Below are 18669 nucleotides of genomic sequence, written 5' to 3' on the forward strand. Positions count from 1 at the left end.
TGTCACTGGAGCATCATCATAAGATGCGTGAGTACAAGCGCACGCTGGTAGACGCGCTGCTGGTGGCATTCCCACCTGACAGCGGGGGCACAGTGGCAGCACAAGGCGAAGGCAGAGGAGGAAGAAGTTGCCAACGCAGCTGGGGCACCGCCAGCACCTCAGAAGGCAGGGTTAGCATGGCTGAAATGTGGAAAAGCTTTGTCAGCACGCCACACCAACACAACATGGTGGGGCAGTATGTGTGCACACGCCTACACGTACTGAATGACGGGTCTGCCCCCTTCAACTTCTGGGTCTCTAAATTGGGCACATGGCCTGAGCTTGCCCTTTACGCCTTGGAGGTGCTGGCCTGCCCTGCAGCCAGTGTATTATCTGAACTTGTGTTTAGCACAGCAGGGGGCGTTATCACAGACAAGCGCAGCCGCCTGTCCACAGCCAATGTGGAAAAGCTCACATTCATTAAAATGAACCAGGCATGGATCCCGCAGGACTTGTCTGTACCTTGTGCAGAATAGACATGTATACCGGCCTTAACCAGCCATTGTTATACTACAGCGCAATTGCTCATTCTTGTATTTTGGATATTTCACACTCTTTTGGAGTGTACCCTAATAAAAAAATGTAAACAAAAATGCTGTGTCGTCCTTCTCCTCCACCGCTTCCACCTACACCGCTACATCCACCGCCTCCTCAACCTCATACTCCATATGGACCTCCACCTCCATAAATCCCTTTTTTTTTTTTTTTTTGTACGTATTTTATTTTATGTAATTTCACTAATTTGTCTGTTACATTTTCGGGTGACATTTTACAATTTTTGCCGTGAATAAACCCCTGCTCTGCATAGGTGACAGGGACTTAAAGTTCTAAAATTTGTCTTTCATTTGATACTTCTGTTATAATAACTTGTCCCACATTTCCGCTCCATCCCATTGCAGCCGCGCGCCCCCTCCTTTCCTTCAATTCTTCCGTTTTTAATAGCTTCTCCCACATTTCCGCTAGATCACAATTAAATTTCATCCATTGATCTCCCTTGGATGTGGGTCTCTCTTTATCACGCTCCCTCTCCAGCGTGGAACCCTGATTCGCCTTTAACCATGATCAACATGGTAGGCGCGGAAAAGAACATCGAAAGTTAATAGAGCAGATATCCAATTGGATCGTGAACATCACGGGTACGTGCGACATGGTGGGGCAGTATGTGTGCACACGCCTACACGAACTGACTGATGGGTCAGCCCCTTCAACTTTTGGGTCTCCAAATTGGGCACATGGCCTGAGCTTGCCCTTTACCCCTTGGAGGTGCTGGCCTGTCCTGCAGCCAGTGTATTGTCTGAATGTGTGTTTAGCACGACTGGAGGGGGTTATCACAGGTTATATTTTCCAATGTTTTGGGGTGTACCCTAATTTAAAAAAATATAAATAAATTTAAAACCAAAAAGCAGTGTAGGCTACCTCTTCCAACGCCACATCCACCGCCTCTTCAACCTCCTTCTCCATATGGACCTCGTCCTCCTAGTTCAAGATTATTATTTTTTATTTTGATGCCATTTTCAGCCCTCTAGCCCTTCCCATGACATATTTTTATAGCTATTTTAGTGCTCAAAAGTTTGGGTCCCCATTGACTTTAATAGGGTTCGGGGTCAAGTTCGGGTCCCGAACTCGAACTTTTTAGTGAAGTTCGGTCGAACCCGAACATCCAGGTGTCCGCTCAACTCTAATCAGCACATATGCCACACCTTTGAGGTGGGAAGGATTATCTCGGCAAAGGAGAAGTGCTCACTAGCCCAGATTTAGACAGGTTTGAGAACAATATTTGAGAGTAATGGGTCTTTAGTGTATGTAGAAAATGTTTCAGATCTTTGAGTTCAGCTCATGCAAAATGGGAGCAAAACCGAAAGTGTTGCGTTTATATTTTTGTTCAGTTTATATGTGTAAGGCTCCATTTAGACGTCCGTGGAATGGGTCCGTGTCAGGTCCGCAACTTTGCGGAAAGGGTGCGGACCCATTCATTTCCAATGGGGCAGGAATGAATGCGGACAGCATACAGTGTGCTATCCACATCCGCCTTTGCGGAGTGCGGCCCCGAACTTCCGGTCAGCAGCTCTGCAAGAAAATAGAGCAGCGGACAAGCATACGACTTCTCTATGTAAGTGCCCGCCATGTGCAGCTTCATTGTTTTGCGGTCCGCAAAACACTACGAACGTGTGAATGGACCCGAATAAAGTAAATAAAGGCGGCTCAATCCCTTGTAGTTCTGGATTTGGTGCTCATGTCCAATTGGACTCGCCCTGTCAATGATTTTTTTAATAATTAGTGTGTGTGTAGGACCAATGGCCAAAGAGTAGTGACAATTTGTACAGTTTATAACACCCTTAAAAACCCAAATAACCAAAATTAAAACCCAAATAAAATAGAAAAAGGCAAGAAACAATTGTATCCTGTATTACTTCTGCTACTGTATGGAGTATATCCGGTGAATAGATAGATGAATTAGATATTAGTTTTCATCACTAACGTTGCTGGATTTTATACAGATGTAACTAACAGTTCCATATAACCGTATCAAAGCAAGGTGTAGTCTCTTTAAATATGTTTCTGGTTCTGCTTGAGATTTATGAAGTCCCTTCACAGGATAGTTAATAGAATCCTGGATATTTAAACTGTTGTGAGATGTAGCTTGTTAATTTCAAGATGTTTAAGCAGTATTCAGTGTCATCCATTAATAAAGGAATATAACTTGTTGGTCTCCTATGTATTACCAACACTGAGACACAAATGCAGATGCTGGATGATTATAGCACCAACAATCGGGTATCAATGCTGGGTGTGTCTTGTACTTACTGTTAGTGCGCGTCTGTCTCCAATGGTGGCGTCCCACGTGGTGGATAACAGACTTACCTCTAACCTCCCCCGTTCGGTGTAGGTAAAATTACCTATTGCGCTGTTGGAGCCATAAGATGTCTCAGGCTTGGCGTCCCACGTGCTTTTTCGGCGTCCCACGTGTGCCAGCCTTGCTCTTTACTTTGTATCTGGATCACTGCGCAGCGAACATCCTGGGAAACAGAGATTATGGAGCGCTCCACTTAGACTTCTTTACAGTTGATTTCTTTGCTGCAGCATTTATCTGGATGATGCCAAGTTATACAGGTATTCTTTTCCAACGTAGGAGTAGGAGTTACCTACTGCGGCTGGATAAATCATCGAGGAGGCACTTTGCACAATAAATATATTCATAACAAATACTAATGGAACCGTAGGGCAGTTTGCCTTCAAGCAATATGGCGGTTTCAGTACAATTGCAAGGAGCGCATGCGTCACATTGAAGCACTATGTCACACATGACGACGCTAGTCTGGACATGCGCAATGAGTTATCGGAGACGCTCAATGGAGCGCGATGGTCTCTGTGGGCGCCATGACTTATAGAGGTATGATCTCTATGATCTTCATCCGGCATATTAAGTCACTTTATTCACCATAGTTTTATAAAAGATGTTATTTATATGTACCTGTTGTATTGTACATTATACGGTTACTTGATCTACACACAAGGTTATAGTTCATGTTTTGATGATCTTATGGCACATGTCACTTTTATGCACATGCATCAGATGTATTTCATTTAACTATGATTGGAACCACATTGTTGGTTGGTGCTCCCGCTGGATTTTTTTTTCAATATATATATATATAGATATATTTTATTAATTTAGTCCCCATTGTGCCCCATTCCTATTTTCAGGATGGCTGAGCAAGCGCGCGATCCCCTGCCCCTCCCCCCCCCCCTTTTCCTATTTTCAGGATGGCCGGAGCGGTTAGCAGAGTGTCAGCACACCGATGTCAGCCGTTTAACCCCTTCCATGCCGCTGTATGAAAAAGGGTTAGCAGGGAGGGAGCTTCCTCCCTCTCCCATTGGGCCGCTGCTTGCCGTTGCAGCGACCTGATGCTTGATGCGGTCACAGAGGGAGAGAGCTCCCCCCCTTCTACATCGGGCCGCCAGGGCTCCAGATGGCGACCAAAATGGTCGCCAATGCGACTTAGAATTTACAAATGGCGACAAGACTTTTTTGTCTTGTCGCCATTTGCGACTAGACCCGCCGCCGAAGCTCTGCAGTTGAATACAGCGGCGGGGCACTGGAGATGATAGTTTTCTGCCCGCCGATGTTCTTCTCAGCAGCGCAGTGGAGAAGTAGTCTCTCCCTCCCCCTGTGCTGCTGCCGCCGCCAATAAGAGAGACAGTATGAGGAGCAGAGGGGCTGTAGCCACTGCGCCACCAATGAAGATAACTGACCTGTTAATATAAATACAGGAGGCGGGTGCCGAAATCAAATAGCCAGCACCCGACCTCTATGACAGGGAGCTGCGATCAGCGGCAGTTGAGTTAACCCTTCAGGTGCGGTACCTGAGGGGTTAACTGCAGCGGATCGCAGCTCCCTGTCATAGAGGTCGGGTGCCGGCTATTTGATTCCGGCACCCGCCTCCTGTATTTGTATTAACAGGTCAGTTATCGTCATTGGTGGCGCAGTGCGCCCCCCCCCCCCCCCAACTCCCCAGTATAATAAACATTAGTGGCGCAGTGCCAATGAGGGTTAAAAATAAAATAAAAATTAACTGACCTCCTCCAATTGATCGCGTAGCTGCCGGTCTCCTGTTCTTTCATCAGGACCTGTCAAAGGACCTGTGGTGAAGTCACTGAGCTCATCACATGGTCCATTACCATGGTGATGGATCATGTGATGTACCATGTGATGAGCACAGTGATGTCACCACAGGTCCTTTGACAGGTCCTGAAGAAAGAACAGGAGACTGGCAGCTACACGAACAATTGGAGGAGGTGAGTTCATTTTTTGTAAAAAAAAAAATGTAACCCTCCAATTGACCTTCTACTAAGCATTCTGTATTAAAGAATGCTATTATTTATCCTTATAACCATGTTATAAGGGAAAATAACAGTGAATAGACTTTCATCCTAACAACCATGCGTGAAAATCGCACCGCATCCGCACTTGCTTGCGGATGCTTGCGATTTTCACGCAGCCCCATTAACTTCTATAGGGGCCTGCGTTGCGTGAAAAACGCACAACATAGAGCATGCTGCGATTTTCACGCAACGCACAAGTGATGCGTGAAAATCACCGCTCATGTGCACAGCCCCATAGAAGTGAATGGGTCTGGATTCAGTGCGGGTGCAATGCGTTCACCTCACACATTGCACCCGCGCAGAAATCTCGCCCGTGTGAAAGGGGCCTAAGGGTGAATAGGACAAGGATTCCAGCCCCTAAGGGGGCTAATAGTAAGTAAAAAATAAAAAAACACAAACACTAAGGCTACTTTCACACTTGCGGCAGTGTGATCCGGCGGGCAGGATAAATAAATAAACATATTACAAATTTTTGATTCGGTTTCGATACCATGAAAAAGTATTGCGATACTCGATACCATTCAATATCACGTGAAAAAAAATAAACCAAAAAAGCCACGTGCGTTCTGCATTTTAAAAAATGGCGAATTGCGCAGTTTTTATTTATTTTTTCTGTTCCGGCGTTCACCGCATAATTTTTTTTTATATTTTAATAGTTTGGACTTTTCTGACATGACGATATGTAATATGTTTATTATTTATACATTTTATATGTGAAATTGGGAAAAGGGGGTGATACATACTTAATATTTTGGTGGGGGGGGGGGTTTCCTTTATTTTTATTTTTTTACACTTTTTATTTAATAACTATTTCCCCCCTTAGGGGCTAGAACCTGGGATCTTTCATCCCTTGTCCTATTCACCCTGATAGAGCTCTATCAGGGTGAATAAGACCTGTCAGGGGACAGTAATGGGGCACAGCAGGCTACACAGAGCGGCACCCAGTGATGTCAAAGCGCTTACTATTAGTCCTGGGCGCCGCTCCGTTCGCCTGCTGTGCCCCATTACTGTCTCCTGCTCCATATGCCAATTACTATCGGAGCGATGGGGAGGAGACATCAGCTTCACTAGTTGGCGTTCCTTCTCCGTGGCTGTAGCGCTGTCCAATCGCAGTGCAGGAAAAAGGAACGCCCACCAGTGAATCTGATGTCTCCTCCCCATCGCTCCGATAGTAATCAGCATGTGGAGCAGTAGAGGAGACAGTAATGGGGCACAGCAGGCGAACGGAGCGCTCTGTGTAGTAAAAGTCCTATCATTGGTGGCGCAGTGCGCCCGCCCCTCCTCCACCCCTCTCTTCTCATTGGTGGCAGCAGCAGCACAGGGGGAGGGAGAGACTGCTTCCTTCTCCCCCTGCTGCTGAATAGAACATGAGCGTGCCGACAACAGCGCTCTCATGTTCAGAGATACTAGACTGCGCAGCAGCGCAGCCCAGTATCGAAAAAATGGAAATTTCGATACCCGCAACAACCCTAGTATTGAGTATCGCAATACTTTTTTATGGTGACGAAAGCTAATAAAAATTTTGGTATTGAAACAACCCTACACCGATCTGATCGGCGTAGCATTGTCACTATACCAAAAAATTTTAATCGGTTTTGATTTGGCGACTAAAAATTTTATTTGGCTCCTAAATTTTTCAGTCCAGGAGCCAATGGCTACTAGGTATTTTTTTTTTTTAGTCTGGAGCACTGGCCGCTGCGCTGCTGTGGCTGCGTCCCGATGGTTACCATTGGTACTTTCACACTAGCGATAAAGTTTTCCGGTATTGAGATCCGTCATAGGGGTTCAATACCGTCAATGGGGACAAAACTGAACAGAACAGAATGCTCCAAAATGCATTCCGTTCTGTTTAGTTGCCTTCCCAGACCGGAGAGCAAACCACAACATGTTGTATTTTGCTTTTCGTCCTGGGAGCAAATACGGATCCATCATGACCCCCAATGCAAGTCAATGGGGACGGATCCGTTTTCTCTGGCACAATCTGCCACGATAGAAAACGAATCCTTCCTTCATTGACATCCAATGGAGTTCATGACTGATCCGTTTTGATAATTCAACCATCCGTATTAGCTTTAACGGAAGCGTTTTTGCTGGACCCTGCCGGATCCAGCAAAAACGCTTGTGTGACAGTACCTTTAGCCTGATCAGGCTCCTGCTGAAAGCAGGAGCCTGATCAGCTTAGGTGTAAAGTTACTATTGATAGAGATGTGGAGAACATTCTTTGAATTCAGCTAAGAAAGCTCCCAGATACTTTAGCTGTCAGACAACACCTTATCTTCTCCAGAGCCCAAAGGTTCCATCCTACTGAAGAGAACACGCCTCCTTGCTGCGTCGTATATGCTATTCTGTTGTTAGTACAGACTCCATTACAAGATGGCCACTATAGCTAGATATTTACATACCAGAGTTAGTAAAACAATGCACACTGCGCAGGTGCCAAGTCTTATCTATTTTCTTATTTTCATATTTCAGCCAATGTAACAATGCCACATGCCTCAGGGGGGATGCCTCTCTGATGTCTATATAAACTGCTGTAATTCCTGTAATAAACAAGAATTTGCTTTGACCCCAGTGTGTGTGTCATAGTTATTTTCTTCCTTGCACGTAAAACCCTTGGGTTACTATTAATCTGGAGCAGTAGAGCAAACATAATCAGCCCCGATTGAGGGAATCTTTATCACTATACACTGCAGTACACTATATAGTGTACTGCAGTGTATTATAGAGGCATCAGACCCACTGGATCTTCAAGAATCAAATGGGTCTGGGTCACAAAAGAGTACAAAAAAATAACCCAATTTCTTATAGCCGCACCTTTATTATTGATTAAAAATACTCTACACATGTTTGATATCACCGCGTCCGTAATGACCTGATCTATGAAAGGGTCTTGTTACTTTCCCTGCATGGTGAACGCCATAAAAAAGAAAAACTATGATGAAATTGAAATTTTACTCTCCTCACTTCCGAAAAAAAAAGGGATTAAAAGTGATGCAAAATGTCGTATGTACCCCAGAATGGTACCAATGAAACCGTCACCTTGTCCTGCAAAAAATGAGCCCCTACATGAGACAATCGCCCAAAAAATGAAAAAAATATGGCTTTCAGAAAATGGAGACACAAAAAAAAGTATACATATTAGGTATTGCCGCGTCCGTAACAACCAACTCTATAAAAGAAAATCACATGACCTAACCGGTCAGATGAACATTGTAAAAAAAAAAAACAATGCCAAAACAGCTATTTTTTTTTTTTTGGTTACCTTGCCTCACAAAAAGTGTACTATAGAGCAACCAAAAATCATATGTACCCTAAAGTAGTACTAACAAAACTGCCACCTAATCCCGTAGTTTCCAAAATGGTTTTGTTTCTACTCTAGGGGTGCATCAGGATGTCTTCAAATGTGACATGGCAACTTAAATTATCCCAGTGAAATCTGCCCTCTAAAAACCATATGGCGTTCTAAACTTCTAAATATTGAGTTTTGTTTGGCTGTTGAAGTGTTTCTGTCATGGGAAAAATCGTTATGTGCTAATGTCAGCAGTACATAACAGTATGTTTAAGTCCCTGCCTGCCGCTGTTCTCTCTAGGTGCTATGAGGGCATTGCTGCAGCACCTAGAGGCTCGGTCTACTCGCCTTTTGCACGCCCACATCCACTTGATTGACATCCTTCTTCTCCGCATCGTCCTCATAATCCCACGCCTGCGCCGTTCTGTTTAGTATTCGGCGCAGTGAGTGAAGGATGCTCGGCTGCTTCCAGGCAGGACTGCCCAGGGAGGCCTGTCACGTAATCAGCGCAGGCGCAGTGAGGAAGCTGGCAGCAGCCGAGCGTCCTTCACTCACTGCACCGAATACTAAACGGAACGGCACGGGATTATGAGGACGATGCGGAGAAAAAGGATGTCAATCAAGTGTACGTGGGCGCGCAAAAGGAGAGTAGACCGAGCCTCTAGGCAGGGCCCCTGACTAAAAAAATATATGAAGGAGCTATTGGCTCCTAAACTGAAAAATTTAGGAGCCAAATTTAAAATACATATAATTACGGTATAATAAAAATAAAATAAAAAGTCTTACCTAGGGTTGTCACGATACCAAAATTTTGACTATTTCGATACCATAAAAAAGTATTGCGATACTCGATACCACGTGAAAAAAATAAAACACCAAAAAAGCTGCGTGCATTCCACATTTTATGGAACGTCTGGACCATAATAGAACAGTCCGATCCTAATTTTTGTCAGGACAAGGTGGCAATTTTTTTTTTTTGTTTCTGTTACCGCACCTGATGGGTTAATAGTGGTGGATCGCAGCGCGCAGTCATAGAGGCTGGGTGCCAGGTATGGGATATGGCCGGCACCCGCAGCCTGCGTTTGTATTCAGGCATAAACTATATTCATTGGTGGCGCAGTGGCCACAGCCCCCCCTCCCTTCTATCAGTCTATTGGTGGCAGCAGCACAGGGGAGAAGAACATGCTGTTGAGAAGAACATGGCACGCGCTGACAGCAACGCGTGCCATGTCAGTTTAACTCGTGTGTGAAAGCGGCAGAGCAGCGGAGGCACACAAATCATTGAGCAGGCACCTGGGGCAAATGCGATCGCAGAAAACCGCAGGTCAATTCAGACCTGCGGTTTTCTGCGTTTCCGGGTTATTCGCGTCTCTGAGGACCCGATAACCCGGAACAGGATGGTGATGGTGGTGTGATTTTACCCCACCAATCACCATCCTGCGATCCTGAATGGTGATGGTGACATCACCTCTCAGGATCGCTTCTGATTGGTTGGTGGGCGGGACGGCGGCAGATTCAAATGTTGCAAGCGCTCCTCTCCTTCTCGTCGTTGTCGATCTGTGCCAGCATCACCCCATCTGTGCCCCCCCAGGACCCGATCTGTGCCCCAGCACCCCCCATCTGAACAGCAGGTACTTAGGGAAAGTATAGGGAAAGTTTGGGCTAGGCAGGGAAAATAAAGGGAAAGTTAGTTTGAAAAACTTTTATTGCATCACCCTAAGTTAGGGTGTCTGGGGTCCACAGCACAGCTGTGTGACCCTAGACCCCCCAGGGGTGCTGCCGCTTGCCCCCCTCCCCAAGTTTTTTGGGGTTCAGGATTTTTTTTTTTTTGGGGGTACGCTGACTGTGGCCAGCACTCTTAGCGTCCGGCCACTGTTAGCGCATCGCACACTCCACCGCTGATCAACTTCGGACGGTTGATCAGCGGTTTTGTATTTTTTTTTCTCTCATTTTTTGCCCTTTTTATTATTATTTTTTTTTCTGTTGGTTTTAGGGTGAGTTCGTGAACACCCGCGCCCCCACACACACGCACACCAAATAAAGATTTACATACACACGCAGACACACACTCCCCTATGGCCCGCCGGACGTTCTCGGCCGAGGAGGCATATGCCCAGCTTGCCTCCGACTCCGAGAGTCCCAGTGAGGACGAGGATGACCCCACTTTCCTGTTGTCATCCGCGTCCTCCTAATCATCTAGTGATGATGATGACCCCCCAAGGCGGCGAAAACGCCGCCAGGCGGAGCAAAGGGACCGCCATTCTAGGGACCCTGTGGCCCAGCCTAGTACGAGCAGCTGTGGGGCTCGAACTAGTTTTCCGGCCCGCCAGTTAAATTCACCGGAACACCCTGCCGGTGAACCTGTCTGGTGTACCCCAGAGCGATACGAGCCCGTGATTCCTTATTTTGTAGGCCAATAAGGAATCCAGATTTCCACAGTGGGCTACATTGAATATGACTTTTTTAGTCATTTTTTCAGTGACCCACTGGTAAATCTGATGGTGGAGCAGACGAACCTGTACGTCCAACAGTTCGTTGCTCAACACCTGGGCTCCTTTTTGGCCAGGCCCGGTGGCTGGACGCCGGTCAGTGCAGCCGAGATGAGGACATTTTGGGGCCTCGTGCTGCATATGGGCCTGGTCAAAAAACCTAGTGTCAGGCATTACTGGAGTGGGGGCGTCCTCTACCAGGCCCCACTTTACAGTACGGCCATGACACGCTCCCGGTTTGAGGCCATCCGGAAATGTCTGCATTATTCAGATAATGCAGCATGTCCCCCCCCCCCCCCCCCCAAGGTGATCCTGCCTATGACCGTCTGTATAAGATACGGCCGGTCATCGATCATTTTGGGGACAAATTTGTACAGGCCTATGTACCTGGAAGGTAGGTTGCGGTTGATGAGTCTCTCATTGCGCTCAAGGGGAGACAAATTTTACACCAGTATGTGCCCTCCAAGCAGGCGAGGTATGGCGTGAAGCTATACAAACTTTGTGAGAGTACCTCAGGGTACACTTACAAGTTTCGTGTATACGAGGGGCGAGATTCCTGTATTCAACCCTCAGAATGTTCCCCCACTCTGGGTGTTAGCGGGAAACTTGTGTGGGACCTTATGTACCCACTGCTAGATGAGGGTTACCACCTTTACGTGGATAACTTTTATACTAGTATCCCCAGATCCACGTCCGCTTGTGGGACCGTGAGGAAAAATCAACGCGGCCTCCCTGCCCACCCCCTCCAGGTACCTATCCCCAGGGGTGCGACCTGTGCCCTTACCAGTGAAAACCTGTTGCTGGTCAGACATAAGGACAAAAGGGATGTCCTTGTACTGTCCACAATTCATGGTAACGGCATCACCCCTGTCCCTGTGCGAGGTACCGCGCCAACTGTTCTCAAGCCCGATTGTATCGTCGACTACAATCGGTATATGGGAGGAGTTGATCTCTCTGATCAAGTCCTCAAGCCATATAATGCCATGCGCTAAACCCGGGCATGGTACAAAAAAGTTGTGGTCTACTTGGTGCAGGTTGCTTTGTACAACTCTTTTGTACTATCCCGAAGCGCTGGCAACACAGGGACATTCCTTCAGTTCTATGAGGCAGTCCTCAAGGTCCTGATCTTTTCGGAACGGGAAAGAGCAGGCCGGAGTACCTCAGGAACTGGAGGCGCCCGGATCGTCCCTGGCCAACACTTTCCAGGTGTGGTCCCCCATACTGGAAAGAAAGGATGACCCCAAAAAAAGTGCAGAGTGTGTCGCAGGAGGGGGATACGGAAGGACACCACTACTCAGTGCGACACGTGCCCTGATCATCCGGGCCTTTGCATTGACAGTTGCTTCAGGGAGTATCACACTTCCATGGAGTACTAAATTTATATCCCAATATAGCCACTGACATCGGATTAAAAAAAACTGGTTTTCAGACTTGAGACACCCAAAAAAACGAAAATAATAAAAAAAAAAAAAAGTATACAAATTAGGTATCGCTGCGTCGGTAATAATCTCCTCTATAAAAATACCCCATGACCTAACCCCCCAGATTAACACGGTCCAAAAAAAAAAAAAAAGGTGCAAAAAAAGAACTTTTTTTGTCACCTTACCCAACAAAAATTTTAATAGCAAGCGATCAAAAAGCAAGCTAAAAAACAAATGACTCTTAGACTTTAGAGATACAAAACCTTTTTTTTTGTATCAGAAAGGATAATATAGTCTAAAACCTAAATAATTGTAAAAAAATGTAGACTTATTAGGTATCGCCGCATCCGTAAGAATCTCCTCTATAAAAATGCCCCATGACCTAACCCCCCAGATTAACACGGTAAAAAAAAAAAAACTGTGACAAAACAGCTATTTTTGGCACTTTTCCATTTCAATCTGTTTTTTCCGGTAACAAAGCAAGGGTTAACAACCAAACAAAACGTAGTATTTATTACCCTGATATTGCAGTTTACAGAAACGCCACATTTGTGGTCGTAAACTGCTGTATCAGTAAAAGGGAGGCCACAAAAGTAAAGGACCGACATGGTTTCTGGAAGGCTGATTTTTATGGCCTTTTTTATTGACACCATGTCCCTTTTTGAAGCCTCCCTGATGCCCCCCTAGAGTAAAAACTCCACAAAAGTGACCCATCTAAGAAACTACACCCCTCAAGGTATTCAAAACTGATTTTACAAACTTTATTAACCCTTTAGGTGTTCCTCAACAGTTAATGGCAAATGGAGATGAAATTTCAGAATTTAAATTTTTGGTAACCTTGCCTCACAAAAATGTAATATAGAGCAACCAAAAATCATATGTACCCTAAAAATAATCCCAACAAAACCGCCACCTTATAGTTTCCAAAATGGGGTCACTTTTAGGGAGTTTCTACATCAGGGGGGTTGAAACAGGACACGGTGTAAATAAACCGGTCCATAAAAATCAGCCCTCCAAAAACCAAACGGTGCACCTTTCCCTCTACGCCCCGCTGTGTGGCCGTACAGTAGTGTACGGCCACATATTGGGTGTTTCTGTAAATGGCAGAGTCAGGTCAATAAAGATACAGTTTTGTTTGGTTGTTAACCCTTGCTTTGTTAGTGGAAAAAATTGAAAATGTGGCAAAAAAAAAAGATTTTCAAATTTCATCCCCATTTGCCAATAACTCTTGTGCAACACCTAAAGGGTTAACAAAGTTTGTAAAATCAGTTTTGAATACCTTGAGGGGTGTAGCATTTTTGGGTGGTTTATATTATATAAGCCTCACAAAGTGCCTTCAGACCTGAACTGGTCCCTAAAAAATTGGGTTTTAGAAAATTTCTGAAAAGTTTCAAGATTTGCTTCCAAACTTCTAAGCCTTGTAACATCCCCAAAATATAAAATATCATTCCCAAAATGATCCAAACTTGAAGTAGACCTATGGGGAATGTAAACTAATAACTATGTTTGGAGGTATTACTATGTATTATAGAAGTAGAGAAATTGAAACTTGGAAATTAGCAATTTTTTTCAAATTTTTGGTAAATTTGGTATTTTTTTATAAATAAAAATTATTTATTTTTTTACTTCATTTTAGCAGTGTCATGAAGTACAATATGTGACGAAAAATCAATCTCAGAACGGCCTGGATAAGTCAAAGCGTTTTAAAGTTATCACCACTTAAAGTGACAGTGGTCAGATTTGCAAAAAATGGCCAAGTCCTTAGCCCCTTCCCGACCGCAATCTGTATATATATACGTGATAGCTGCACATGCCCCGTGCAGCTATCACGTCTATAAACGTCAAACCAGCTCTTTAATCCAAGCACTGCAAAGCGCTTGGATTAAAGCTTCTGCCCGAGCCCTGCTGCTGTCACGGACAGCATACAGTGCAGTAATGCCGGCAAGGGACCAATCAGAGTGGCCCTTTGCCGACAATCGATCCGATTGGTTAGTCTGTGCAGATCGCGGCAGTGAAAAAAATGCCGATTTCATGCTCTGATCTGCGCTCTGCAGATCAGAGCCTGAAATCAGGTAGTGTCCTCGTAATACCCCCTCCGATCTGTCCCCCCGATCTGTGGATGTGCCCCTTCAAGCCCCCCTTTGTGTCCGCCTGCAGCTCATCTCCTAGAGACAGCTGCCCTGATGCGGTCCGCCCCCTCCCCGCCCCATGCATTCATTCTCACCCGCCCCTCCTGCCCCAGCCTCCCTCAATATTGGCGGCCATACCCCCCCTTTCCAGCGCTTCCCCCGATCCCCCTGCTGTGTGTGATGGCAGCGGCTCCATTACTGAGCCGCCGCCATCAGCAGAGAATGTCAGCTCTATGCTGACACTCTCCTGTAACCCCATAGATGCCGCGGTTGCGGCATCCATGGGGTTAATAGAGGGAGGGAGCTCCCTCTCTCAACAATCAAGGCTGCAGCGCTGTGATTGCAGCACCCGATGGTTGCCATGGCAACCGGACGCATTGCAAAAGCGTCCGCTGTTGGCACCTACGGGGCATTACAGGGCATCTAATAGTATTATACTTTGCAATGCAAGAGCATTGAAAAGTATAGTACAGCCATCAGCCCCACTGGATCTTCATGATCCAAGAGGGACTTGATAAAAAAAGAAAGTGAAAATAATAAAAATGAAAAATAAATAAATAAATAAAAATGTAAATTAAAAAAAGAAATTGCCTTTTCCTATGAAGAAATAAAATACACATATTACGGTGTCACCGCGTCCGTAACGACCGTCTCTATAAATATATCACATGATAGACCCCGTCCGATAAACACCATAAAAATAAAATAAAAAAAACAGTGCCAAAAAAGCTATTTTTGGCACCTTACATCACAAAAAGTGCAACAGCAAGCAATCAAAAAGGCTTATGACCCCCAAAATAGTACCAATCAAACCGTCACCTCGTCCCGCAAAAAATGATACCCTATTTAAGACAGTCGCCCAAAAAATAAAAAAGCTATGGCTCTCAGACTATAGAGACACTAAAACATAATTTTTTGGTTTTCAGAAATGCTATTATTGTGTAAAACTTAAATAAATAAGAAAAAGTATACATATTAGGTATTGCCACGTCCGTAAAAATCCTATGTACCCAAAAATGGTACCAATAAAAACCTCAACACTTTCTGCAAAAAATGAACGATTGGCAGAAAAATAAAAAACATATGGCGTTCAGAAAACCAATCCAGCACAATTTTCCTTCCAAAAACTGTATGGCATTCCTTTCCTTCTGCGCCCTGCTGTGTGCCCGTACAGCAGTTTACGACCACATGTGTGGTGTTTATGTAAACCGCGGAATCAGGGTAATAAATATTGAGTTTTGTTTGGCTGTTAACCCTCAATGTGTTACAGATTTTTTTTTTTATAAAATGGAAAATCTGCCAAAAAAGTGACATTTTGAAATTTAATCTCCATTTTCCTTTAATTCTTGTGGAACGCCTAAAGGGTTAACAAAGTTTGTAAAATCAGTTTTGAGTAACTTGAGGGGTGTAGTTTCTACAATGGGGTCATTTATGGGGGTATCCACTTTGAAAGCCCCACAAAGTGACTTCAGACCTGAACTGGTCCTTAAAAAGTGGGTTTTGGAAATTTTCCTTAAAAATTGTAAGAATTGCTTCTAAGCCTTCTAACGTCCTAAAAAAATTAAATGACATTTCCAAAATGATGCCAACATAAAGTAGACATATGGAGAATGTTAAGTAATAAATATTTTATTAGGTATGACTTTCTGTTTTAGAAGCAGAGAAATTGAAATTTGGAAAATTGTGAATTTTTCTAAATTTTTGGTAAATTTGTTTTTTTTTCATAAATAAAGGTGAAATATATTGACTCAAATATTTGACTATCATGAAGTACAATGTGTCACGAAAAAACAATCTCAGAATGGTGTGGATAAGTAAAAGTGTTCCAAAGCTATTACCACATAAAGTGACCCATGTCAGATTTGTAAATTTTGACCTGGACACTGGGGCATCAATGACCCTTGGTCATGAAAGGGTTAAGGTGAAATAAGGCTGTGTCCTTAAGGAGTTAACCTTTGCTTTGTTATTGGAATTTTTTTTATTAAAATTGAAAATCTGACAAAAAAGTGAATTTCATCTCCATTTTCCTTTAATTCTTGTGGAACACCTAAAGGGTTAACAAAGTTTGTAAAATCAGTTTTGAATACCTTGAGAGCTGTAGTTTCTAAAATGGGGCCATTTATGGGTGGTTTCTATAATGTAAGCCCCACAAAGTGACTTCAGACCTGAACTGGTCCTTAAAAATAGTTTTTTGGAAATTTTCTTAAAACTTTTGAGATTTGCTACTAAACTTCTAAGCCTTCTAACATCCAAAAAAAGAAAATGTAATATACAGAATGACTGACTCAAACACCAAGTAGACTTATGGGAAATGTAAAGTAATAACTGTTTTAGGAGGTATCCCTATCTGTTTTGAAAGCAGAGAAATCGAAATTTTAAAAATTTAGACTTTTTCTAAATTTTGGGTAAATTTGGTATTTTTTTTATAAATACAAATGAAATATTTTGACTCAAATTTACCACTGTCATGAAGTACAATATGTGATGAGAAAACAGTCTCAGAATGGCTTGGATAAGTAAAAGCGTTTTAAAGTTCCCACCACATAAAGTGACACAGGTCAGATTTGCTAAATAATGGCCTGGTCCTTAAGGTGAAAAATGGCAGGGTCCTGAAGGGGTTAAGTATGCAGTTAGTATAACGTTGGTACATTTTTTTATCTGCATATTAATTACATTTTATATTTTAACTGTTTGTGTGCAATTAGGGGGGGGGGGAAGCCTTTTATCTTATAAAATGTTTCTTTCTTCAGGTAAAGACTGGATAAAAGTCTCCCAAGGTCATCTAATTCCAACTTAGCAATAATAGAACCTGGCATAATCTGGGTGAGATGTCTGCAAATTCTGAATATGGGAAGGATTTTGAAAATAATGCTAATCTTTCTGTGCACAATGAAATTCAGAAAGCTGAACGGTCATGTTCTGAAAGAGAGAAAACTTTTAATGTGCTATCAAGTGTTGCTGAAATTCTGACAAATGACACAGGAGAAAAGCCATATTCATGTTCAGAATGTGGAAAGTTTTTTCGTAAGAAATCACATCTTGTTGAACATCAGAAAACTCACACAGGAGAGAAGCCATTTTCATGTTCGGAATGTGGAAAGAGGTTTAGGAATCAACATTGTCTTAAGATACACCTGGGAACTCATACTGGGGTGCAGCAATATTCATGTTCAGAATGTGGGAAATGTTCTAGTGATAAATCAAGTTTTGTGATACATCAGAGAATTCATACAGGAGAGAATCCATATTCATGTACAGAATGTGGAAAGTGTTTTCGTCAGAAAGCACATCTTGTGAGACATCAGAAAACTCACACAGGGGTGAAGCCATTTTCATGTTTAGAATGTGGGAAATGTTTTATTCGGAAATCACATCTTGTTGAACATCAGAAAACTCACACAGGAGAGAAGCCATTTTCATGTTCGGAATGTGGGAAATGTTTTAGAAACAAATCAATTCTTGAGGTACATCAGAGAATTCACACCGGGGTTAAGCCATTTTCATGCCCTGAATGTGGGAAAAATTTTATTCGGAAATCAGATCTTGAGATACATCTGAAAATGCACACCGGGGAGAAGCCATTTCCATGTCCTGAATGTGAAAAGTGTTTTAATTCGAAAGCACAGCTTGATAAACATCTGAGAACTCACACAGGAGAGAAGCCATATTTGTGTCCTGAATGTGAGAAATGTTTTAGTAATAAATCAAGTCTTGTGCAACATCAGAGAATTCACACAGGAGAGAAGCCATATTCGTGTCCCGAATGTGAGAAATGTTTTAGTAATAAATCAAGTCTTGTGCAACATCAGAGAATTCATACAGGAGAGAAGCCATATTCATGTCATGAATGTGGGAAATAGTTTAATGAAAAATCAAATCTTGATACACATCTGAGAAATCATACAGTAGAGAAGCCATTTTCATGTCCAGAATGTGAGAAGTGTTTTAGTGAGAAATCACATCTTGTTCGACATCAGAAAACTCACACAGGAGAAAAGCCATTTTCTTGCACTGAATTAAGTGTTTTAGTGAGAAATCAAGTTTTGTGAGACACCTGAGAATTCACACAGAAGAGAAGCCTATTTAATATACAGAATGTGGGAAATGCTTTGGCTGAAAATTAAAGGGGTTGTCCGGGCTTTTAACCCCTTCATGTATTATGATGTAACTGCACAGGTAAAACTAAAAAAATAGAATATCGTGCAAAAGTCCATTTATTTCAGTAATGCAAATTAAAAGGAATTGCATTAATGCAGCTTAAAATTAGAGTTTTGTGAAAAGGTTCAATATTCTAGGCTCAAAGTGTCACACTCTAGTCAGCTAATTAATCCATACCCCCTGAGCAAAGGGTACTTCAAAATTGTGACTTTAGGGTTTCATAAGCTGTAAGCCATAATCATCCAAATTATAACAACTAA

At 43.3% G+C, this 18669-nt stretch overlaps 1 protein-coding gene across 1 annotated transcript in view; it reads left to right on the plus strand.

Moving 5' to 3' along the window:
• Positions 1-18111, plus strand: part of LOC120993584 (oocyte zinc finger protein XlCOF6.1-like) — a 33430-nt gene extending 15319 nt beyond the window's left edge. The window contains exon 2 of the mRNA XM_040422059.1: positions 17002-18111. Within this exon, the coding sequence (XP_040277993.1) occupies positions 17080-18111 (1032 nt within the window). The 5' untranslated portion in view covers positions 17002-17079. The remainder of the gene's footprint in view (positions 1-17001) is intronic.
• The last annotated feature ends 558 nt before the right edge of the window (positions 18112-18669 follow it).

Source organism: Bufo bufo, chromosome 3, assembly GCF_905171765.1.
Source record: "Bufo bufo chromosome 3, aBufBuf1.1, whole genome shotgun sequence".
NCBI classification, from domain to species: domain Eukaryota; kingdom Metazoa; phylum Chordata; class Amphibia; order Anura; family Bufonidae; genus Bufo; species Bufo bufo.